Source organism: Trachypithecus francoisi, unplaced genomic scaffold (genome assembly GCF_009764315.1).
Source record: "Trachypithecus francoisi isolate TF-2019V2 unplaced genomic scaffold, Tfra_2.0 Contig01585, whole genome shotgun sequence".
Lineage (NCBI taxonomy): Eukaryota > Metazoa > Chordata > Mammalia > Primates > Cercopithecidae > Trachypithecus > Trachypithecus francoisi.
The window spans coordinates 5230654-5256516 of NW_022681444.1; the positions used below are offsets into that span (position 1 = coordinate 5230654).

Sequence of the window (25863 nt, forward strand, 5' to 3'; positions counted from 1 at the left end):
TGCACCAGCCTCCCAGGGGCCTCCCACCCTCGTCCCTCCACCTCTGTTCCAGCCTTCACTCCGCTGCCAAGCGGGCTGTGCCAACGTGAACATGCCAGATCACAGGTCACTGGGCCTTCACTCATGCTGTTGCCTCTGCTCAGAATATTCTCTGCTTCCCACGCCCCTCCTCAACCTGCAAATACCAAGTCAGCCTTTAGGTTTCAACTTTGACTTTCCCCAAGAGTCCTTTCGAGGTCCCAGGCTGGGCTGCATGTCCCCATCTGTCCTCCTAGATCCCCTATTGCACCCCTGGCAGAGTGCTCAGCCCTGCCTTACTGGAAGTCCCCGAGGGCGCGATTATGTCTGTAAGTTCAACCTGGAGTGCTTGGCACAGGCAGAGTGCCTGACACACAGCGGGTGTAAGCAGGCAGCAGGACCCCAGGGATCCTAGGAATTTAATCAACTTGAGCAATCAGCCTGCTTTACAGCCTTCTGCCCTGCAGCCTGTTCCTCCCCAAACCCTGTAGAATTTGGCCACCTTGTTGGTTTTTATTTTTTATTTTTTATTTTATTTTTTTTTTTGAGACGGAGTCTCGCTCTGTCACCCACGCTGGAGTGCAGTGGCTGGATCTCAGCTCACTGCAAGCTCCGCCTCCCGGGTTCACGCCATTCTCCTGCCTCAGCCTCCCCAGTAGCTGGGACTACAGGCGCCCGCCACCTCACCCGGCTAGATTTTTTGTATTTTTTAGTAGAGACGGGGTTTCACCGTGTTAGCCAGGATGGTCTTGATCTCCTGACCTCGTGATCCGCCCGTCTAGGCCTCCCAAAGTGCTGGGATTACAGGCTTGAGCCACCGCGCCCGGCCACCTTGTTGGTTTAAACCAGTTCTTGACAGACCCTGGCAACTTATAGATGAACTCAAGTGAACTTTCCTCATTAGAACACTGAAGTCTCCACCCAGAGGAGCTATAGCTTCATTACCCTAATGCCAGCCTCATGTGCTGGCGTGATGACACACTGACTCTGCGCAACTGGGACCCCTCCTCTATCTGCCATAACGCACCCTCTCCTCTCTCTTGTCACCCCCTAAAACCCTCCTGTCACTTTCCTTCAGGGAGACACTGCTTTGGAGAATACTTCCAGCGCCCTCCTTACTTGCGCCAAGTAATAAAACTCCTATTAATCAAAACCTGAGTCCTTGTGGCTACTTGCCAGGTGAACAAACACAGGCATATGATAACTATTTATTGAATGTTAAACAGATGAATAAATGTCACTTTTTTTTTTTTTTTGAGACAGAGTCTCCCTCTGTCACCAGGCTAGATGGAGTGTAGTGGTGTGATCTCGGCTCACTGAAACCTCCGCCTCCCAGGTTCAAGTGATTCTCTTGCCTCAGCCTCCCAAGTGGCTGGGACTACAGGCACGTGCCACCACGTCCAACTAATTTTTGTATTTTTAGTTAGAGATGGGGGTTTCACTATGTTGGCCAGGATGGTCTCGATCTCTTGACCTTGTGATCCGCCTGCCTCGACCTCCTAATGTGCTGAGATTACAGGCGTGAACCACTGCACCAGAACTTTTTTTTTTTTTTTTGAGATGGAGTCTCGCTCTGTTACCCGGGCTGGAGTGCAGTGGCACAATCTCGGCTCACTGCAAGCTCCGCCTCCCAGGTTCACGTCATTCTCCTGCCTCAGCCTCCCGAGTAGCTGGGACTACAGGCGCCTGCCACCACGCCCGGCTAATTTTTTTTGTATTTTTTAGTAGAGACAGGGTTTCACCATGGTAGCCAGGATGGACTCGATCTCCTGACTTCATGATCCGCCCGCCTCAGCCTCCCAAAGTGCTGGGATTACAGGCGTGAGCCACCATGCCAGGCTTTTTTTTTTTTTCATGGAGTCTCGCTCTGTCACCCAGGCTGGAGTATAGTGGCACAATCTCGGCTCACTGCAACCTCTGCCTCCTGAGTTCAAGTAATTCTCCTGTCTCAGCATCCCAAGTAGTTGGGCACTTGACACCATGCCCAGCTACTTTTTGTATTTTTAGTAGAGATGGGGTTTCACCATGTTGGTCAAGCTGGTCTTGAACTCCTGGCTTCAGGTGATCTGCCCGTCTCAGCGGGCAGAGTGGGCCAAGTAAGCCGAGTTTGTGCCATTGCATTCTAGCCTGGCGACAGACTGAGACTCCATCTCAAAAACAAAACAAAACAAAACAAAAAAAGCAATAACACCTACCACTTCCAGAGCACTCTTATGTGCTGAGTGCTTCGTGCACAGTATCTAATTTTTTTTTTAGATCAGGGTCTCACTATGTTGCCCAGGCTGGAGTGCAGTAGCTATTCACAAGCATCCCAAAGTGCTGGGATTACAGGTATGAACCACCATGCCCAGGCTAAATGTCACTTCTATATTTGAAAGCCTTCCATGGTTTCTCATGGAGAGAGGAATGAAGTCCAAACCACAGAGTACTGCATTCCACTTCCATCCTTATCTCCCACACACCAGGGTCGAAATCCCTGCCCTATCATTTATTGGCTGTGTGACCCTGGACAAATGGCTGTTTCCTCATTCCTCAGGATATACATATATACCCATTTGAGTATATATATATATTGAGAGAGAGAGAGACAGTCTTGTTCTGTCACCCAGGCTGGAGTGCAATGGTACCATCATGGCTTACTGCAGCCTTGATCTAAGTGATCCTCCCACCTCAGCCTCCCAAGTAGCTGGGACTACAGGCATGTGCCACCATGCCTGGCTAATTTTTACATTTTTTGTTGAGACAGGGTTTTGCCATGTTGCCATGTTGCCCAGGCTGGTCTCTAACTCCTGGGCTCAAGCACTCTTCCCACCTTGGCATCCTGAAGTGCTGGGATTATAGGCGTGAGCCATCACACTCAGCCCATGCCCTGACTAATGAATAAGTCAGTTTATTATTGACTTTTTATTGTTTTTATTTTTACTCATTTTTTACATCCTAACCCATCACTGAGATATTTATTGTTTTTCCCTCTAGAACATCAGCTTCTTGTCCATAGGGATTTTTCTCTTTTGTTCCTTGCTGTATCACCAGTGCCTAGATTGATGACTGGCACACAGTAAGTGCTCAGTAAATATTGCTAAATGCCACCACACCACACTTTCTTTGCCTATGCCAGAGGTACCCAAACATAGCAGCTTTTATGTCTCAGTGATTTTTTTCATAGCAGTCCTAGGTCAAAAGAAATAGCTAATCAGGGCTGGGTATGATGGCTCATGCCTGTAATTCCAGCCCTTTGGGAGGCCAAAGTGGGAGGATTGCTTGAGGCCAGGAGTTTGAGACTAGCCTGGGCTACACAGCAAGACCCTTTCTCTACAAAGAAAAAAAAAAGACCTAACTTCTGTTTCCTCCCCCTCTCCTTCTCCTTTTCTCTCTCTCCCCTTTTCTTTGCCCTTTCTTTGCCCTTCTACATGGGACGATGCAGCAAGAAGGCCCTCACCAGATGCCAGTATCTTGATTTTGGACTTCCCAGCCTCCAGAACTATGAGAAATTTCTGTTCTTTATAAATTACCCAGTCTATGGGATTCTGTTTAGCAGCACAAAATGGAGTAAGACACCATGATTACTTACTTAATGGGATATGTGTACTTTCTTGGAATCTTGGAATCACATCAGATACCAGTTCTTTCTTTCCCTTTCTTCCCTCCCTCCCTTCCTTCTCTCTTTCTTTTTCTTTCTTTCTCTCCCTCCCTCCTTTCTTTCTTTGCTTCCTTTCTTCCTTCTTTCCTTCCTTCCTTCCTTCCTTTCTTTTTGAGACAAGGTCTTGCTCTGTCACCCAGGCTGGAGTGCAGTGGCGAGATCGTGACTGATTGCAGCCTGAAACTCCCAGCTCAAGTGATTCTCCCACCTCAGCCTTACTAGTAGCTGGGACCACAGGCACACACCACCACGCTCAGCTAGTTTTTATTATTATTTATTATTATTATTATTAGTTTTTCAAGATGGAGCCTTGTTCTGTCACCCAGGCTACAGTGCAGTGGCATGATCTCGGCTCACTGTAACCTCCGCCTCCCGGGTTCAAGCAATTCTCCTGCCTCAGCCTCCTGAGTAGCTGGGACTACAGGTGCACGTCACCACACCCGGCTAATTTTGTATTTTTAGTAGAGACGGGGTTTCACCATGTTGGCCAGGCTGGTCTTGAACTCCTGACTGAGCCCGGCCTATTATTATTATTTCTTTAATTATTATTATTTTTCTTTACGTCCAAGTGGTCAGTGAATAGCTAGTTTTTGTATTTTTACCAGAGACAGGATTTTGCCATGTTGCCCAGTCTGGTCTCAAACTCCTAGGCTCAAGTGATCCTCCTACCTTGGCCTCAGAAAGTGCTGGGATTACAAGTGTGAGCCACCACACCTGGCCAACACTCTCATTTTGTGTTCCACATTGATCTTCATGAGTAGTTTGTTGTTTTCTTGTTCTTGTTCTTCTTCCTTTTTTTCCTTTTTTTTTTTGAGACAGAGTCTCACTCTGTTGCTTAGGCTGGAGTATAGTGATGCGGTCTCAACTCACTGAAGCCGCAACCTCCCTGGCTCACGCTATCATCCCACCTTAGCAGACTCCCAAGTAGCTGGGACTACAGGCATGTGCCACCACACCTGGCTAATTTTGTATTTTTTTTTTGTATTTTTTTTTTTTTTTTTTTTTTTTTGAGGCGGAGTCTCGCTCTGTCGCCCGGACTGGAGTGCAGTGGCCAGATCTCAGCTCACTGCAAGCTCCGCCTCCCAGGTTTACGCCATTCTCCTGCCTCAGCCTCCTGAGTAGCTGGGACTACAGGCGCCTGCCACCTCGCCCGGCTAGTTTTTTGTATTTTTAGTAGAGACGGGGTTTCACCGTGTTAGCCAGGATGGTCTCGATCTCCTGACCTCGTGATCCGCCCGTCTCGGCCTCCCAAAGTGCTGGGATTACAGGCTTGAGCCACCGCGCCCGGCCAAATGTTTGTATTTTTTGTAAAGATGAGGTTTCGCCATTTTGCCCAGGCTGGTCTCGAACTCCTGAGCTCAAGTGATTCTCACACCTCGGCCTCTCAAAGTGCTGTGCTGGGATTACAGGTCTGAGCCAGTTGAGTTATTTGCTTCTCATTGTTAGGGAAGTGAAAGCCTAGGAGAGCCAGAGTGACGCCATTTTAAATTCAGCTCCATCCTGAAACTAACAAAGCACATTTCTTGCTGGTCATGACCCATAGTCATGGGATGTTTATAGTTTAGATGTACCAATACTCATAACAATATATGCTTTCAAGATAATTATAGTTATGCTTTGATGTACTCACACGCTAAAATGTTAAGGATAGTTTAAATCAATAGAGTAATAAATTTTGTCATGCTGTCTGCTCACCCGCACATAGACACAGACTTGGCTTAGCTTTTACATAGACAAGATCCCTTATGAGAAATAACTTAAACAAAGACAGGGCATTCTTCCTCCTACTTTCTCGGGACACCCTCCTGACTGTAACAGAGTAGCTTTCTTTTTTCTTTTTTCTTTTTTCTTTTTTTTTGAGATGGAGTCTCGCTCTTGCTGCCCAGGCTGGAGTACAATGGCGCTATCTTGACTCACTGCAACCTCTATCTCCTGGGTTCGAGCAATTCTCCTGCCTCAGCCTCTCAAGTACCTGGGATTACAGGCATGTGCCATCATGCCCAGCTAATTTTTGTATTTTTATTAGAGACAGGGTTTTACCATGTTGGCCAGGCTGGTCTCAAACTCCAGACGTTAAGTGATCCGCCCACCTTGGTCTCCCTAAGTGCTGGGATTACAGGTGTGAGCCACCACGCCCAGCCCAGAGTAGCTTTTAATAAACTATCTCTTCTCATTGCACTCTGCAACATGTCTTGGATTCCTTCCTTGGTGAGATGCAAGAACCCTCTCTTAGGGTCCAGGTTGAGACTCCTTTTCCAGTAACATTATCACATCAATTGCTGAAAACCCAGTATTGCAAAGATACAGTACCACAGAAGGCAAGGTTGTAGAACTTAAGGCTGAAATTGTGTACTGTTCCAGCTATTTGTTTTCACACTGTTCACCCAAAGATGAGTATAATTATGTTTCCCTCCAAAGTCTGAAATATTTGGCTGGGCTGGGCATGGTGGCTCACGCCTATAATCCTAGCACTTTGGGAGGCTGAAGCAGGTGGATCACCTGAGGTCAAGAGTTCGAGACCAGCCTGGCCAACATGGTGAAACCCTGTCTCTAGTTAAAATACAAAAATTAGCCAGGTGTGGTGGCACGCACCTGTAATCCCAGCTACGCAAGAGGCTGAGGCAGGAGAATTGCTTGAACCTCGGGGGCAGAGGTTGCAGTGAGCCGAGATCATACCACTTCACTCCAGCCTGGGCGAAAGAGAAAAACAATGGCTCACACCCATAAGCTCAACACTTTGGGAGGCTAAGACTGGAGGATTGCTTAAGGCCAGGAGTCCAAGACCAGCCTGGGCAACATAGCCAGACCCTGTCTGTATAACAAATACAAAAAAATGGCCGGGTGTGGTAGCTCATGCCTGTAATCCTAGCACTTTGGGAGGCCAAGGTGGGTGGATCACAAGGTCAGGAGTTCGAAACCAAAACCCCGTCTTTACTAAAAATATAAAAATTAGCTGGGCGTGGTGGTGTGCACCTATAATTCCAGCTACTCAGGAGGCTGAGGCAGGAGAATCGCTTGAACACAGGAGGTAGAGGTTGCAGTGAGCCGAGATCGTGCCATTGCACTCCAGCCTGTGTGACAGAGTGAGACTCCATCTCAAAAAAAAAAAAAAAAAATTAACTGGGTGTGATGGCATGCACCTGTAGTCCCAGTTACCCAGGAGGCTGAGGTAAGAGGATCACTTGACCCCAGGAGTTTGAGGTTGCAGTCAGCTATGATCATGTCATTGCACTCAAGCCTGAGTGACAGAGTGAGATCCTGTCTCAAAAAAAAAGATAAAGTAAAAATTTAAAATATTCTATAATGCTCCTGTAAATGTAGTGTGATATACAAGGGTGCGTCTATGCATAGTTTAGGAAGCATGGGTCTATTCTTTTTAAAAAATGTTTTATTTATTTATTTATTATTTTTAATTGATAAATAATATATATATATTTTAGACTGAGTCTCGCTTTGTTGCCCAGGCTGGAGTGCAGTGGCACAATCTCAGCTCACTGCAACCTCTGCTGTCCAGGTTCAAGTGATTCCTCAGCCTCAGTCTCCCAAGTAGCTGGGATTACACGCATGTGTCACCAAGCCAGGCTAATTGTTGTATTTTTTTTTTTTTTTTTTTTTGAGATGGAGTCTCACTCTGTTGCCTAGGCTGGAGTGCAGTGGCACAATCTCGGCTCACTGCAATGTTTGCCACCAGGGTTCAAGCGAGTCTCCTGCCTCAGCCTTCCAAGCAACTGGGACTACAGGCATGTACCACCACGCCCAGGAAATTTTTGTATTTTTAGTAGAGATGGGGTTTCACCATATTGGTCAAGCTGGTCTCGAACTCCTGATCTGGTGATCCACCCGCCTCGGCCTCCCAAAGTGCTGGGATTACAGGCGTGAGCCACCTCACCTGGCCTATTTATGCTGTTTTAAAAAAAAAAATTGGATTTGGGCCAGATGTGGTGGCTCACACCTTTAATTACAGCACTTTGGGAGGCCAAAGTGGGTGGATCACTTGAGGTCAGGAGTTCGAGACCAGCCTGGCCAACATAGTGAAACCCCCATCTCTACTAAAAATACAAAAATTAGCCAGGCGTCATGGCGCACGCCTATAATGCCAGCTACTCGGGTATCTGAGGCATGAGAATTGCTTGAGTCTAGAAGGCAGAGGTTGCAGTGAGCTGAGATCACACCACTGCTCTCCAACCTGGACTGCAGAGCAAGACTCCATTTCAAAAGATAAATAAATAAATAAATAAATAAATAAATAAAAATTGGATTTGAACCCCTCTCTCTTCTCGGCCTCCAGGCTCAGCTGAAATGCGAAAATGGCCAGAAACAAAACATATATGAACAAAACAGTTTCCCCAGTTGGAATGAAAACTCTTTGCTCTGGGATTTGACAATTATTTATTTATTTATTTTTTAGACAGGGTCTCATTCTGTCTCCCAGGCTGGAGTACCACGGTGCAACCTTGGCTCATTGGAGCCTCGATCTCCAGTGCTCAAGCAATCCTCACACCTTAGCCACCAATTAGCTGGGATTACATGCATGCACCACCATGCCCAGCTAATTTTTGTATTTTTAGTGAAGATGGGATTTCTTTTTTTTTTTTTTTTTGAGGCGGAGTCTCGCTCTGTCGCCCGGACTGGAGTGCAGTGGCCAGATCTCAGCTCACTGCAAGCTCCGCCTCCCGGGTTTACGCCATTCTCCTGCCTCAGCCTCCTGAGTAGCTGGACTACAGGCGCCCGCCACCTCACCCGGCTAGTTTTTGTATTTTTAGTAGAGACGGGGTTTCACCGTGTTAGCCAGGATGGTCTCTATCTCCTGACCTCGTGATCCGCCCGTCTCGGCCTCCCAAGTGCTGGGATTACAGGCTTGAGCCACCGCGCCCGGCCTTTTTTTTTTTTTTTTGAGACGGAGTCTCGCTCTGTTGCCCAGGCTGGAGTGCAGTGGCCGAATCTCAGCTCACTGCAAGCTCCGCCTCCCAGGTTTATGCCATTCTCCTGCCTCAGCCTCCCAAGTAGCTGGGACTACAGGCGCCCGCCACCTCGCCCGGCTAGTTTTTTGTATTTTTTTAGTAGAGACGGGGTTTCACCGTGTTAGCCAGGATGGTCTCGATCTCCTGACCTCGTGATCCGCCCGTCTTGGCCTCCCAAAGTGCTGGGATTACAGGCTTGAGCCACCGCGCCTGGCGAAGATGGGATTTCAACATATTGCCCAGGCTGATCTCGAACCGCCAGCTCAAGCAACTCATCTGCCTCAGCCTCCCAAAGTGCTGGGATTACAGGCATGAGCCACCATGCCCAGGCTTTATAATGATTTAATCTGTTAAAAGGTAGGAATTTTTCTCTGATACCCAAGATGTAAAAAATTCCGTATTTCTTTCTTTTTTAATTGGATAAAACCCGCTTTAAGCCCCCACTGGCTAAGGTCACTGAGACTTCTAAAGTCTGGCTTTTTTTTTTTTTTTTTTTTTCCCCCAGTGGCTCCTCTTTGTTCCTGGGTTTGTACCAGGACTCAAGGGCTTACACAGTCCGGGCAAAATTGAGCTGCCCATATCAGCTGCTCTCAGAAGCTTCAACTACAGAGCTTACCAGTCCAAGAAAAAGGGGCTGGCCCTACTGGCTATATGTGCTGCCCCAGAGCCTGGCTAAGCAGAAGGATCCCCTCTGTGGCCTAGAGACTGAAGTCCTAGTGCTTGATGCCCAGGCATTTACACCATCCCCACCCATAGTCCAAAGCCCTGCTCACCAGGGAACTTTATATGAGTGGGGGAGCAGCATTGCCTCTCTGGGCATCTGCTGCTCCTTCTTCTTGCCCTTGGGGGAATCCGACCTCTCACTTTGGGAGGAAGTATTCCAGTTCCTTTTTTTTTTTTTTTTTTGAGACGGAGTCTCGCTCTGTTGCCCAGGCTGGAGTGCAGTGGTGCCATCTTGGCTCACTGCAAGCTCCGCCTCCTGGGTTCACGCCATTCTCCTGCCTCAGCCTCCTGAGTAGCTGGGACTACAGGCACCCGCCACCATGCCCGGCTAGTTTTTTGTATTTTTAGTAGAGACGGGGTTTCACCGTGTTAGCCAGGATGGACTCGATCTCCTGACTTCATGATCCGCCCGCCTCAGCCTCCCAAAGTGCTGGGATTACAGGCGTGAGCCACTGCACCCAGCCTAGAAGTATTCCAGTTCCTTAGAGTTTGCATGCAGGTAGTGTGGGGATGAATGTGGTCCTCATATGTGCTTTGTTTGGGCAGTGTGGTGTTAACATCTTTTAAAATGCAGGGCATATGTCCTCAGGATTTCCTGGGGCTGAGTTACAGGTTTAAAAACAAAATCCATTGTTGGCCTGGTGCAGTGGCTCATGCCTGAAATCCCAGCACATTGGGAAGCTGAGGGGGGAGGATCACTTGAGGTCAGGAGTTTGAGACCAGCCTAGCCAACATGGTGAAACCCTGACTCTACTGAAAATACAAAAATTAGCCAGGTGGCACACACCTGTAATCCTAGCTACTCCGTAGGCTGAGGCAGGAGAATCACTTGAACCTGAGAGGCAGAGGTCAGGTTCAGTGAGCCGAGATCGCGCCACTGCACTCCAGCCTGGGCGACAGAGTAAGACTCTGACTCAAAAAAAAAAAAAAAAAATCCATTGCAACACCTAAGCATTGGGAGATGTTGCATAATTTCTACATTCTAGACCCTCAGTTGCTGCAGGGAAACCACTGACTGGAGCTGAGCAAGCACTATTCCTCTGGGCAAGTCATGTGCTCTGCAGCTGGCTACATCTGTGCTATTACATTACCCTGGCCTCTGCAGTCCCTTGAAGTTGAGGCCCTCGCCTGGGCTTTTGAAAACAAAGTCTTTTTGATACTGCAGTGTGGCCTCAAACTCAAAAACTGTTAGTTCACTCGAGGGCAAGGATGTCTCATACTTAAGTAGTCCAGGCCCAGCCACTCTTTGTAGGTGTATGCATGGTAGTGGGGGTGGAGGCGACGGTGACAGAAACAATTACTTTTCATTCTTGCCAATGAATCTAGCAGCAAATAAGCAGGACACAGACTGAACTCTCCATAACCCATACCTATCTATTTAGCAGTGATTTAATTCAGCCTAATGAGGTGTCATTTTTAAGAAGGATATTAATAACTAACATTCATTTGAGCCTTACCAGGTTCCCAGTCCTTGATAAAGTACCTTATAAATATTATCTTGTTGAATTCTTTAGAAACTGCTTCTAAAGGAATGTCGCGGAATCAAACGGCCCAGAGGCCAAGAGGAGGGGATGTCGGTGAACACAGAACACTGCAGCTGATGATGCAGCTTAAAAGCAGAAGGGAGGGAGGTGCAGCCCGAGGCTGTCAAGCTCCCAGACTGGCCCCAGGGCTCTGCAACAGGCTCCAGGTGTGTAGAGGGGGGCCACGCCTGTGATACCGCGTGAAGGACTCAGTAGGTCCGGTAGAGGGGTGGCCTCTCCCCCGCTGGTTGGCTCCATTGCTATTTCTGTCTCCTCGTTCTCCGTCCCTCCAGGCCGCTCCCTCTCCATCTGTCCTGATCGCCAGCCTCTCCCCCGCTCCTCTCTGCTGCGGTCGGCCCACCTGGGGCACTCCCCGCCGTCATGTGACCCATGCGTAAATCACAGGACTCTTACCACCCCAGCGCCGGGCCCGCACCAGGCTCTGCAGAGGCTGCAGGCCGCGCATGCGCAGCTGCGGGCGCACCTGCAAGCCCGCTGGCTGGTGCCGCCGACCATCCCTGTGCATCCTGCGGCTGCTACCCCAGCTGGCCCTGGCGCTGGGCCCGGGCCGCGGGGGCGGACCTGCCTGGGTCCAAACTCCCGAGGGTGCTGATTCTCTTTGCCGATACTCTCCAACGAGCTGTCCACACAGCCAAACCTCACCTTAGGTCTGGGCACTGGGGCTGCACCCTGAGCGCTGGACGTTCTCCCCTGGTCATTAGGAAGTCAGAGCGCGAGTCCTGGCTTAGCGATAAGAGCTGTGTGACCTTGGACAAGTGACTTGATCTCTCTGCGCCCCAGGAACGTGGAGATAATAATAGCACAGACCTCATAGGGCAGTAGTAAGAATCCAGTGAAAATTCATGAGAGCTTTTTGCACAATGCCTGGCATGTATCAAACTCCCAGTAAATGCAAATAAAGAATACAGAGCAAAGAGTAGTATTGTGTGATAGCTGAGGGAGTATTTTACTCTTTCTTTCTTTTTTTTGAGACGGAGTCTCACTCTGTCGCCCAGGTTGGAGTGCAGTGGCGCCATCTCGGCTCACTGCAAGCTCCGCCTCCCGGGTTCACGCCATTCTCCTGCCTCAGCCTCCCTAGTAGCTGGGACTATAGGCGCCCACCACCACGCCCGGCTAATTTTTTGTAGTTTTAGTAGAGACGGGGTTTCACTGTGTTAGCCAGGATGGTCTCAATCTCCTGACTTCGTGATCTGCCCGCCTCAGCCTCCCAAAGTGCTGGGATTACAGGCGTGAGCCACCGCGGCCAGCCGTATTTTGCCCTTTCAAGTGGATCATTTTGCTGGCTGGGAGTCACCCTGGGAGACAGGCCTGGAAGTTTTCTTTGTCCCCGTTTCACAGATGGGGAAACCAAGGCTCAAAGATGTCAAGAGGTCTCCAACCAGGTCTTGGGTGCCAAATCAGCGCTCCCAACCTGAATTCCTGGGTGAATTCACAGTCTGTCACCCCGCTCTGTCTTTCAATCATGCTACTTTAAAAAAACATCCGTTCTGATTTTTGTCATCCCCAGTGAACATCTCAGATACACATCTGCAGGAAAGGCTTTTTTTTTTTTTTTTTTTTTTTTTGGTCCTTCCTTCTACAGAAAATAAGAAGCTACTATATTGTATTTGCTGTGACCTTTGAGAAGGTCCCAGCACACGGATCCCAGGCCACTAAGAAGTCCTGGATCCCTGCATCCAGGCCTACCCCTGGGGGGTCTTCCTCCCACCCTACCCCTCAGGCTTTCTCCTCTCTAGTCCCGATGCCCCTTCTCTGTTCCTGGAAGAGCCAAACTCCTTTCTGCCACTGGGTCTTTGCATCTACTGTATATCTGCCTAGACACTCTCCCAGACCCCTTTTACCACCGTTTTCCCATCTCAAGAAGCCAGCTCTGATTTTACCCCAGCCAGTCCACTGGGCAAGGTGCCCTGCTATCCACTCTCACAGTCCCTTCTCCATCTGCTTCAGCACTTGTCAGAACAGTTACTCAATGCTGTAACACCTTGTTTCCTGTCTGTCACCTCAGCTAGAATACCAGCTTCTCGAGGGCAGAAGTTGTCTCCTTCTTACCCACACCACATGGCCCAGACCTTGGCCGCACTCAATAAATGCTGCTTGACCCACCAACTGGATGAGTGACAAGAGGAGCCCTTGGCCGTTCCTACTCCTTAGCTGCTAAGGAATTTTCCAGCTTCGAATTTATATTTTCATGGCAGATGCAGAAACCGTAGAGTCTCTGCTGATACATGCCAGCTGGTGAAGGAGGAAGCATGTGGCATTACCAGTGCATCCTAGGTCCCCCCACATTTACACACTGTCTCCTCCTCCAAATGTGCCCAGGGGCTATCAATATGTTTCCTGGGCAAAAGGCAAGGCCCAGACATAGAGAGTTGACACACTAACACCTTCTCTCTCTCTGAACCCATCAGAAGGTTCTGTTGGGGGTAGTTTGGGGTGGTAGTGAGAAGATGGTCAGATCTGCTTGTCCTGGGGCTGGTGACTGAAGTAGGACATGTGACCTCTTGTCCTGGTTCAGCTTCTGTGACTTTGGAAAATTCCTCCTTAGTCCTCAGCAGTTTTTTTTTTTTTTTCTCAGTTTAAAATAATGGTTCAGAATTCAGATTCTAGAATTGGATCTTTCCTTTGTCATTTACTAATAAAGCACTTATCCAGTCTGAATCTCAACTCCTCATCTGTAAAATATTATTACACGTCTTAATAATGTGAAGATTAAAAACCTAGCTCAAATGTATTCCAAATATTTAATGAATATTCACTGGTTTTTACTAGCTCTCTTTTTTAAAATTTTTTAATTGGCTCAATTTGTGTTACTTTGAAGCCAAAAGCAAGCCCTGCCTATATTTCAAAAGCAGTATCTGAGACCAGCCTGGCTAACATAGTGAAATCCCATCTCTACTAAAAATACAAAAAATTGGCCGGGCTGTGGCGGCGGGCGCCTGTAATCAATCGGAGGCTGAGGCAGGAGAATCGCTTGAACTTGGGAGGCGGAGGTTGCAGTAAGCCAAGATCACGCCACTGTACTCCAGCCTGGGCGATAGTGCGAGACTCTGTCTCAAAAAAAGAAAAAAGAAAAAGAAAAGAAAAGAAAAGTAGTATCTCCTATTAACAAAGAAAGTCGAGCAAAAACTGACCTGGGACCGCTTTAGTAAATACGGACTCCAGGAAGGAGATACTGAGACCAGAGTCGGTCCCACAGTATATTCGTATCAGATTTGGGGCTTAGAAACTTCTAAACTCTGAGCGCCCTATAAGCAGGATGAGATTCTGTCTTGTACTTGGTTGTGGCTCCAGGGAACAGAATAACGGCTTACACGTAAAGGAGACAGAATACTGAACATTAGCTATCGGATGCTATGCTGCCTGAAGGTAAGTCTAGCGCTATTTCCAGTATCTCGGCGCCTTGGTTTTTACATCGGAAAATAGAGATTAAAAATAATGCCCATAGGTATGAGCTAAGAGGAATGTAAACAAAACAAAATAAAAAGCAATGCCCAATGATTGGAGGATTTGATGAGATGATGCCTGTGAGGTGCTTGGCACGGAGTTTGACACAAGAACTCAGTGTTGGTGGATGCACGGATGCTGGTGCCCAGCAAGAAGGAGGTACTGTGGGTGGATTCACCCTGGCTTCGCTGCGGCTGGGAGTGGGCGCTGCTAGTAAGAGATCTCGCCTCCAAGCTCCTTTCGTGGGCAGGAAAAAAACGGAAGCTCCAAGAAAGAGGAAAGACAGTACCCGAGCGGGGTTTCAGGCAGATGGAGCGCGTCGGTAGCCTGTGGCCAGGGATCCCAGCCAGGAGGGGAAAGAGGCGGCCTGGGTACCCCGCGCCCCGGGCGCGCGCGGCGCGTGAGGTGAGGGGGAGGGCGCGGCTCCGCACCAGCCAGCTGCCGCCTCGCGCCCAGCCGCATCTCGGGGGGCGGGGCTGAGTCCCCGGGCAGCAGTGCGATTGGCGGAGGCGAGTGGGTGACGCCGGCGGCCGGAGCGAGGCCCCGCCCCCGGCTTGCCCCGCCCCCGCGCGCGCCGGGGGCCGGGCAGCCTCGCTCTGGCTCGCGCCGCGCCCCCGCGCCCAGTCCGCGCGTCAGTCGGTCCCTAGCGCGGCTGCGGGGTGGAGAGCTGCGACCGGCCCAGCGCGCCCACCTGAGGAGGCGGCGGGGTCCGCAGGCATCGAAGGAGGAGGACATCGGAGCCAGGAGACTCGCGCAGCGCCATGGCCCCCATTGGCCTCAAAGCTGTGGTTGGAGAGAGTAAGTGGAGCCGGGGTCCTTCCAGCAGGCGGGGACTGCGGCTCTCCAGGAGCCCCGCGCGGCCCCTGCCCGCAGCGCCAAGGCCTCCAAGCGGGCTGCCCGCCCTACGCCCCCGACCGGAGGCTCCTGGCCCGCGGGGTCCCGTTATTCAGGCGCCGCCCGCGCGAGAGGAAGGCTTCCCCCGCTCTCCCCTCCCTCACTTCACGTTTCACCCCAACCCTCCCCCTGCAGCCCGCCCTCCTCCCTCCCCATCCTCCTTCCTCGCTGTCCCTGTCTTCCCTTTTCCCTGCATCCTCCTTCCCCTCCATCCCTCCCTCCCGCTCTTCCCTTCACCCCCATTTCTCTACCCTTGCCCCATCCTTCCCCCTTCCCCCACCCCTACCCTACCTAACCCCACCTCTCTCCATCCCGCCTCTCCCCATCCTACCCCCTTCCCCTTCCCCCTCTTTCACCCCCAATACCCGTCCCTCTCCTTCATCTCGCCTCTACCCCCTGCAGCCCGTCATCCTCCCCCGCACCCCCATCCTCACCCCCTTACCTTCCCCTCAGTCCCCTCTCCCCTTCCTCGTCTTTATTCCCTGAGCGTCCAGACTCCGCTCCGGTTTCCTGCAGTCCCTCCTCCTCCCCACCCTCCTGGGTGAGTCGTGACGGGCGAGATCCCGGCCTGCGTCCTCCTCCCCCGCCCCGGGCCGCGCCGCGGTCCCTGGCTGCGGGACCCACCTGGGAGACTGGGCCGTCCCCGGCCTGGGGAGGAGACGCCTGTTTTCCGGAGGCTGAGCTCTGCTGGGCCGGGGCCACCTCACTCCTCCCTTTCCCGGGGCTTGGCTTCCAGGGCGGGGACTTATCAGGGTCCTGAACCCCTGAAATCACTCGGGAGATGAGGAGAGCTTCGGTGTCCGCCGCCCAGCGCCGCAGTCTGCAATCTCCCTGCTTGCGGGGCTCGGCCCTGCAGTAGCCGAACGTTTCAGGAGCTCAGACCACGGTGGCAGGGAGGAAATGGTTGTTTATGGGTTTGGATGAAAGGCACCACATGAATGGATTTTTAAAAATGGGTGGCGGCGAGTGGTGGCCGCAGCGGAGCGAGGGCTGATGGTGGGTGACATTTGCAAAACGGCGTCCTCAGTAGTAAATAAGATTGGTGATATGTGTGGAAAAACAGTCCCTTGTCAATAATTTGTCCATTTCTTTGTAGCAAAAACATGTGTAAGGATTGCTGTGGCTTTTGCTGTCTCTTTGGGGATTAAGTGAAGATTAAAACTGGGCTTTTCTCTGTAGGAGAGGATAAGAAAGGAAAAAGAATAAAATGGTGGAAATTTAGTTTCCTTTCCAATGATTCTCTCCCATCATAGCGCTCGCTGTCTGTGGAATGCTTTTGGCCATGTAGTGTTCTTGTTGAGCACCATAGCTGTTTTATCTCCCCTCCCCATTCTTTTCATTGATATATAGGAAATACTCCTACTGAGAAATCTTGTTGTAAAACCTTACCTCACCTATTACATCAGAAGAAAATTGTTATAAAAACTGAGCCCCAAATAAAACGAAATTTTTAAAGGTGCTCATCATAACACCTGCGTTGTACCCATGCAGTACAGGTTCTGATACTTGTTCTCAGGTGTTTAGGGCAAGGAGGACCCATAGGGATCCTCTAATGTCAACATCTCCCTTTACCCGTGAGTAAGAAATGGAGACTTGGAGCAGTTAAGTGACTTCACACAATCAGTGTTAATTTTGTAAAACTTGGTGGGCATTTCCTTGTAACATTAGTAAAAAATAACTTTCTTAATTATTCTGTATATATATTTTCTTTCCAATATCCTTTTAAAGGGTAGTGAAATATGGAATAGAATCTTACAGGTTGTATTCTTTAAAATGTTATATTTGTACTTTGGGAGGCTGAAATGAGAGGATTGCTTAAGCCCAGGAATTCAAGATCAGCCTGGGTAACATAGTGAGACCCCATCTCTGTAAATATAAAAGTAAAATAAAATGATATATTTGAATACTACACATTGAAGATAAAATCCCCAAGTGTTATAGAAATAAAGTTTTTGCATCATTTTGCTGGAACCCTTGTTTATGCAAGTGGCTCCATAATCCCCCTCCGCCACCTTTAATTAGAAGCAAGCATAAAAGTAAAAAAAAATCAATACGCAACATGGTCAGAATTTACTTTCCCAAATAAAGCAAACCCATTGTACACAAAGATAACAAAGCAATTTTACATAAAATTGGTGAATATGGCTAGGCGCAGTGGCTCATGCCTGAATCTCAGGACTTTGGGAGGCTGAGGCGGGCAGGTCACCTGAGGTCAGGAGTTCGAGACCAGCCTGACCAACACAGTGAAACTCTGTCTCTACTAAAAATAAAAAATTAGCTGGGTGTGGTGGCAGGTGCCCGTAATTCCAGCTACTCTGGAGGCTGAACCCTCACTTGAACCTGGGAGGCAGAGGTTGCAGTGAGCCGAGATCGTGCCATTGCATGCCAGCATGGCGACAGAGCAAGACTCCATCTCAAAAAAAAAAATAAAAATAAAAATAAAAATAAAAAATCGGTGATTATGTGAATAGAATTCTATTCCTATAACAGGTATAAATTTTGGGGAAAAAAAAGTTGAAATCCTTTGTCAGTGATGCAGGTTAATTCTGGCTTCTAATTTTGGATGGGGTTTCTAGATTTGCCCTTTTCTCTAAAAGAGGCTGAGGCAGGAGAATTGCTTGAACCAGGAGGCAGAGGTTGCAGTGAGCTGAGATTGCGCCACTGCACTCCAGTCTGGGCTACAAGAGCCAAACTCTGTGTCAAAAAAAAAGAACCTATTATACATTAAAAAAAAAAAATTGACGATCAAGTAGAGCTTGTTTCAGAAACACAATAGTTCAATATTAGAATGACATTAAGAAATGAAAATTTTAAAACTATATAATCTTTTCAGTAGCAACTGAAAAACAAGTTAATCTGCTTTTAAAAACAAAGCAAAAACGCTTAGTAATCCAGAAGTAAAAGTAGTAGTTTAAATGTCCCTATAGAGAAACCTCTAACCTCCCCAATCCCATCAGGCCTCCCTGTACTCACCGTTTTCTGGACCATTCATTTGTAATTCTTATCACAATTGAAATTAATAAATGATTTGTACTAATTGTAAGACCATAAGTTCGCTGGGGCAAGAACTAGTATCTGGCACAGTGCTGTCACAACAAACTCTAGCAATAAGTCTGATAGGAAATTAGTAAGACCTTCATAAATGGAGAAGAATGCTATGTTGCTTTATGGAAGAGTATTAAAAAAATCAGTTCTTGCTAAATTAACCTATACATTTAATAAAATTCCTATAGAAGTCCCAACATTCATCTGGAATGGTAAAAGCTAAGCTAAGAGGAGCTAAGAAATTTTTGAAAAAAAAGAAAATGGGAATTTTCACCCACCAGATTCAAAACATACTGTAAAGCTACGGTTACCAAAACATTGTAGCACTTCCAAATGAAGGGGGAAAATGAAAAGATCAATGACATAGAACAAGAAGTCTAGAGTAGGTCTGGACGAGAATCCCGTATGTGGCAAAGGTGGCATTTTAATTCAGTAAGCAAAGGAAAGAAAACTCAACACACGATATTCAGGCAGTTGGCTACATTTTGGTGGGGAAAATAAATTTACTTCTGTACTTCACATGTTCACAAAAATAAGTCCCATAGGGATTAAATAAATAAAATGATAAAGGTAGTAGACCATAACAGATGTACGTTTCCTTATATTATTGTGCAGTAGCTTTCTAAACATTATTAGAAAACATTAAGGAAAAGACTGACAGATATGACTACACTTCTATTGAGTAAAAACACCAAAAAGCAATTTGATTTTGTTTTCTTTTTCTTTTTTTTTTTTTTTTTGAGACGGAGTCTCGCTCTGTCACCCAGGCTGGAGTGCAGTGGCTGGATCTCAGCTCACTGCAAGCTTCGCCTCCCAGGTTTACGCCATTCTCCTGCCTCAGCCTCCCAAGTAGCTGGGACTACAGGCGCCCGCCACCTTGCCCGGCTAGTTTTTTGTATTTTTTTTTTAGTAGAGATGGGGTTTCACAGTGTTAGTCAGGGTGGTCTCGATCTCCTGACCTCCTGACCTCGTGATCCGCCCGTCTAGGCCTCCCAAAGTGCTGGGATTACAGGATTGAGCCACTGCGCCCAGCCAGCCAAAAAGCAATTTGAAAGACCAATAAGCTTGAAAAGTATCTACAGCATATAACAAAGGACCAATATCTATTTATCTATCTATCTGTAAAGAGCTTTCTTAAATGTTAAAAAACAAAAAACAACTAAATAAAAATAGACAAGACATCAGTTAGTTATCTATTGCTGCATAACAAATTAAACCAAAATTTAGCAGCTTAAAACAATGAACGTTTATTGTCTCAGACATCCTGAGGGTCAGGATCTGGGAGGGGAGCAGCCTGGCTGGGAGGTTGTGGCTTAGGGCCCTCAGGAGGTTACATCAATGGGCTGCAGCTATCTCAAGACCAGACCAGAACTGAAGAATCCACCTCCAATGGCACTCCTGTTGTTGGCAGGCCTCAGTTATCCAGCAGGCTGTTGGCCGGATACCTCAGTTCTTTGCCACAGGGGCTTCGCCTGGGGCAGCTCACAGCATGGCCAGCTGGCTTCTTCCAGAGCCAGCCACCCAAAAGAGGTGGAGACCTGGAGACCGCAGTCTCTATAACCTAATTTAGAAGGACTGTCATCACTTTTACCATATCCTATCCATCACACAGACCAACCCTGGCACAAGGTGGGAGGGGACTATACAAGCACATGAATACCAGGAACCAGGGACCACTGGAGGCCATCCTGGGGGCTCTCTTACCCCAGAATGAAAACTAGCTTCAGAACTGGGCTAGGACACAGTAGGAAAGTGGGAGGAGAGCAAGACCAGCAACCAGATGCCTTCACTTTACACACTTCTGTATTATTTGATTTTCTTCTCTAAAATTTATAGTGTGTTCTAGTTTTATAATGTAAAAAATAAAGGTTTTAAAAATATTTTTTATTAACAGGAAAGCAGAGAATGCATCTCTGGTTCTGGCTCAGTACCACCAAGTTCCCCAGGTTGTGCCAGGCTCTAGTCATAACAAGAATGACTACCTACTGAGAACCTATGATGTGCCAGGCACTGTCCTAGTCACTTAAGTATACTATTCCTCTTTTTTTTTTTTTTTGAGTCTCACTCTGTTGCCCAGGCTGGAGTGCAGTGGTGCGATCTTGGCTCATTGCAACCTCTGCCTACCGAGTTCAAGCAATTCTCCTGCCTCAGTCTTATGAGTAGCTGAGACTGTAGGCGTACACTGCCACGCTCGGCTAATTTTTTGTATTTTAGTAGAGGCGGGGTTTCACCTTGTTGCCCAGACTGGGCTCGAACTCCTGAGCTCAGTCAGTCCGCCCGCCTCAGCCTCCCAAAGTGCTGGGATTATAGGCGTGAGCCACCGCGCCCAGCCAAATGTACTATTCTTAATGCTAAATGTCCTAAGTAGATATAAACTATCCCCATTTTAGAGATGAGGAAATTGAGGTACAGATAAAGTCACTTAACAGTACACACAAGTGGTAAGGCTGGAATTCAAACTCAGGCTTCTCTGGCTCCAAAAGGCTGAGCTCTTCATTAGACCAGTCCACCTTGCCCCTTGATGCCCGGTGTAACCCACTAGAAGGGTGGGTAGGAAAGCCATCAATCCTGGAGCATCAGGGAGACACACAAAAGGCCCGAACTCTGGGACTGAAGAATTGCTTTGGACAAAAATAGCTATAAGTGTTCCTGTCCATTTGGGTTCATTATAGGTTAGTATTAGAACAAGCTGGACATCCTAATGTTCCAGGCAAGCTGAAACTCTCTGCTTCAGACCATATACTTTCTAATAATGTAACTAGCCAAAGCCAGTCATAAAAATTCTGAATCACTGGTCAAGAAACACATTTTCTCATCATCCCCTCTATAGCCACCCCTCCAACATTTTCCCCGATGATTGAATTCTAAGGTTCCCTCACCCCTGCTTTTCTCTGCCAGGGGATGAAGTGAGTAGAAGGGGCCTTTGACTAAGGACTGCGGCTCCTCCTACCCTCTCACTGCACTCAGCAGCCCGAAGGTGAGTTCAGGCATCATCCAATTTGCTCTTCTAGGGCCAAATTGTAAGTGGAAAGCAGGAGAGATCAGAGGTGTCAGACCCAGTCTATGAAAGACACATACTCCTCTTTTTCCTCCATCTCCCTCACTAATCCCCAGCCCTGCCAAATAAATACATGGGGAAAGAAAGCTTTGAAAGTTGCACTTTCCAAGTCAATTCAGTCTTTCTTATAAAGTGGCTTCAGTATTTATTTATCAGGTTATAGATTATGATCAATCGGTCTAAACTTTGAATCTAAACCTAAAAATTATTGCTTTGCTTAGAATAAAACTAATAATAAAAACTAAATCTATTGGTCACTTATTAGGTACCAGACACTGTCCTAGGCACGTCGTATATTGTCATTTAATCCTCACAACGATCCCATGAGTTACTCTCATTAGTTTTCTTTTACTTTGAGAAAACGGAGGCTGAGAGAGTTTAGGATAATTCCCCAAGGTTATCAGTTTGTTGTAATAATGTTTGTATGTATGTATTTATTTATTTTGAGACAGAGTCTCGCTCTGTCTCCCATACTGGAGTGCAGTGGCACAATCTCGGCTCACTGCAATCTCCGCCTCCTGGGTTCAAGTGATTCTTCTGCCTCTGCCTCCCAGGTAGCTGGGATTACAGGCATGTGCCACCACGCCTGGCTAATTTTTGTATATATATATATATTTTTTTAGACAGGGTTTCACCATGTTGGTTGAGGCTGGTCTTGAACTCCTGACCTCAAATGATCCACCCACCTTGGCCTCCCAAAGTGCTGGAATTACAGACGTGAGCCACATGAGCCATGGCCCTAGCCCTGTTGTTATAATGTTTTAATAAGTAACATTTATATCTCATCAACAAGTGCCAAACACTAAACTAAGTGCTTTGTGTATGCTAACTTGTTGAATGTCTATAGTTACCCTGCAAGAGAGGTGTATTCCTTGCGCTTTATGGATGAGAACATTGAAGTCAGAGGTGAAGAATGTGCTCTAGGTCCCACAGATGAGAAGAGGCAGATGCAGGATTTGGACCCTGGTGGTTTGGCTGGAGCATCAGTCTTAACCTCGACACCTGTCTTCTCACTTTTGGGTTCTGGCTCACAGGCTGCAGAGCCTGTACTTTTTTTTTTTTCCCCAGAGATATGTCTCTGTTTCCCAGGCTGGAGCACAGTGGCGCAGTCATAGCTCACAGCAACCTCAACCTTCTGGGCTCAAGCGATCCTCTTGTCTCAGCATCCCAAGTAGCTGGGACTACAGGCACGCACCACCATGCTCAGTTAATTAAAAAAAATATATATATTTTTTTAGACAGGGTTTCACCATGTTGGTTGAGGCTGGTCTTGAACTCCTGACCTCAAATGATCCACCCACCTTGGCCTCCCAAAGTGCTGGAATTACAGACGTGAGCCACATGAGCCATGGCCCTAGCCCTGTTGTTATAATGTTTTAATAAGTAACATTTATATCTCATCAACAAGTGCCAAACACTAAACTAAGTGCTTTGTGTATGCTAACTTGTTGAATGTCTATAGTTACCCTGCAAGAGAGGTGTATTCCTTGCGCTTTATGGATGAGAACATTGAAGTCAGAGGTGAAGAATGTGCTCTAGGTCCCACAGATGAGAAGAGGCAGATGCAGGATTTGGACCCTGGTGGTTTGGCTGGAGCATCAGTCTTAACCTCGACACCTGTCTTCTCACTTTTGGGTTCTGGCTCACAGGCTGCAGAGCCTGTACTTTTTTTTTTTTCCCCAGAGATATGTCTCTGTTTCCCAGGCTGGAGCACAGTGGCGCAGTCATAGCTCACAGCAACCTCAACCTTCTGGGCTCAAGCGATCCTCTTGTCTCAGCATCCCAAGTAGCTGGGACTACAGGCACGCACCACCATGCTCAGTTAATTAAAAAAAATATATATATATTTTTTAAGACGGAATCTTGCTCTGTCACCAGGCTAAAGTGCATGGTGCGATCTTGGCTCACTGCAACCTCCGCCTCCCGGGTTCAAGTGATTCCCCTGCCTCAGCCTCCTGAGTAGCTGAGACTACAGGCGTGTGCCACCATGCCCAGCTAATTTTTTGTGTTTTTAGTAGAGACAGGGTTTCACCATGTTGGCCAGGATGGTCTCAATCTCTTGACCTCGTGATCCGCCTGCCTTGGCCTCCAAAAGTGCTGGGATTACAGACGTGAGCCACCGCACCTGGCCAATTTTTAAAAGAATTTGTAGTAGGAATGAGGACTCACTATGTTGCCCAGGCTTGTCTTGAACTCCTGAGCTCAAGTGACCCTCCCACTTCAGCCTCCCAAAATGCTATATAACCTAATTTAGAAGGGCCTAATTTAGATTACATAGAGCCTGTATTCTTAACCTCTGTTCCTTGATTTTTGATACTTGAAAATATTTTTTCCCTAAATTTTCCCAAAAATGTACAGGATCCAAGTGTCACTGAGATCCTCCGGATTCTATTCCGGGTTCTGCCCCTGACTCATGGGTGACACTGGGTAAGTCACAGCTCTGCCAACAAGACACTGAAACTTGCACTTTCCCTCTACTAATGATTTAATGTACTGCAAATCCTGCTTGACCTTAAGTACAGGAGAAATTTGACTTGTAAAAAGAGATAACTTAGGCCAGTCACTGGCTCATGCCTATAATTCCAGCACTTTGGGGGGCCAAGGCAGGAGGTTCACTTGAGTCCAGGAGTTCAAAACCAACCTGGGCAAAATAGTGAGACCTCGTCTATACAAAAAATTTAGAAATTAGCCAGCCAGGCATGGTGGCTCACGCCTGTAATCCCAGCACTTTGGGAGGCCGAGGCGGGTGGATCACCTGAGGTCAGGAGTTTGAGACCAGCCTGGCTGACATGGTGAAACCCGTCTCAACTAATAATACAAAAATTAGCGGGGTGTGGTGGCACACATCTGTAATCCCAGCTACTTGGGAGGCTGAGGCAGGAGAATTGCTTGAACCCGGGAGGCAGAGATTGCAGTGAGCCGAGACAGTACCACTGCACTCCAGCCTGAGCAACAGAATGAGACTCTGTCTCAAAAAAAAAAAAAAAAAAATTAGCCAGGCGTAGTGTTCCCCATCTGTAGTCCCAGCTACTCAGGAGGATTGCTTGAGCCCAGGAAGTCAAGGCTGCAGTGAGCCAAGATCGTCCTACTGCACTCCAGCCTGGGAGACAGAGTGAGACCCTGTTTTTATTTATTTATTTATTTATTTATTTATTTTTATTTATTTATTTTTTTTTTGAGACGGAGTCTTGCTCTGTCGCCCGGGCTGGAGTGCAGTGGCTGGATCTCAGCTCACTGCAAGCTCCGCCTCCCCGGTTCACGCCATTCTCCTGCCTCAGCCTCCCGAGTAGCTGGGACTACAGGCGCCCGCCGCCTCGCTGGGCTAGTTTTTTGTATTTTTTAGTAGAGACAGGGTTTCACCATGTTAGCCAGGATGGTCTCGATCTCCTGACCTCGTGATCCGCCCGTCTCGGCCTCCCAAAGTGCTGGGATTACAGCTTGAGCCACCACGCCCGGCCCGTTTTTTTTTTTTTTTTTTTTTTTTATAAAAGAGGTAACTTTAGGCTCGGCGCGGTGGCTCATGCCTGTAATCCCAACACTTTGGGAGGCCAAGGCAGGTGGATCACCTGAGGTCAGGAGTTTGAGACCAACCTGGCCGACATGGTGAAACCCTGTCTCTACTAATAATACAAAAATTAGCTGGCCATGGTGGCACACACCTGTAATCCCAGCTACTTGGGAGGTTGAGGCAGGAGAATTGCTTCAACCCAGGAGGAGGAGATAGCAGTGAGCCGAGATCGTGCCATTGCACTCCAGCCTGGGTGACAAGAGAGAAACTCCATCTCAAAAAAAAAAAACCCCCCAAAAAGGTAACTATTTTGGCAGTGCCTCAAAAAGTTACACATAGAGGGCCAGGCATGGTGGCCCATGCCTGTAATCCCAGCACTTTGGGAGTCTGAGGCGGGCAAATCACCTGAGGTCACGAGTTCGAGACCAGCCTGACCAATGTGGAGAAACTCCGTCTCTACTAAAACTACAAAATATTAGCCAGGCGTGGTGGTGCATGCTTGTAATCCCAGTTACTTGGGAGGCTGAGGCAGGAGAATCACTTGAACCTGGGAGTTGGAGGTTGCAGTGAGTGGAGATTGTGCCATTGCACTTCAGCCTGGGCAACAAGAGCAAAACTCCATCCCCCACCAAAAAAGAAAAAATAGTTACACATAGAGTTACCATCTGACTCAGCAATGCCACTCCAGTGTATAGAATCAAAAGAAATGACAATATACATCCACACCAAACTCATATACAAATGTTGCAGCAGCCGGGCGCGGTGGCTCAAGCCTGTAATCCCAGCACTTTGGGAGGCCGAGACGGGCGGATCACGAGGTCAGGAGATCGAGACCATCCTGGCTAACACGGTGAAACCCCGTCTCTACTAAAAATACAAAAAACTAGCCGGGCGAGGTGGCGGCGCCTGTAGTCCCAGCTACTCGGGAGGCTGAGGCAGGAGAATGGCGTAAACCTGGGAGGCGGAGCTTACAGTGAGCTGAGATCTGGCCACTGCACTCCAGCCTGGGTGACAGAGCGAGACTCTGT

At 48.0% G+C, this 25863-nt stretch overlaps 1 protein-coding gene across 3 annotated transcripts in view; it reads left to right on the plus strand.

Moving 5' to 3' along the window:
* The first annotated feature begins 14899 nt into the window (after positions 1-14899).
* Positions 14900-25863, plus strand: part of STXBP1 (syntaxin binding protein 1) — an 89025-nt gene continuing 78061 nt past the window's right edge. For all 3 annotated transcript variants that reach the window (XM_033191716.1, XM_033191717.1, XM_033191718.1), the window contains exon 1: positions 14900-15128. In XM_033191716.1, coding sequence (XP_033047607.1) covers positions 15092-15128 — 37 coding nt within the window. In that variant the 5' untranslated portion in view covers positions 14900-15091. The remainder of the gene's footprint in view (positions 15129-25863) is intronic.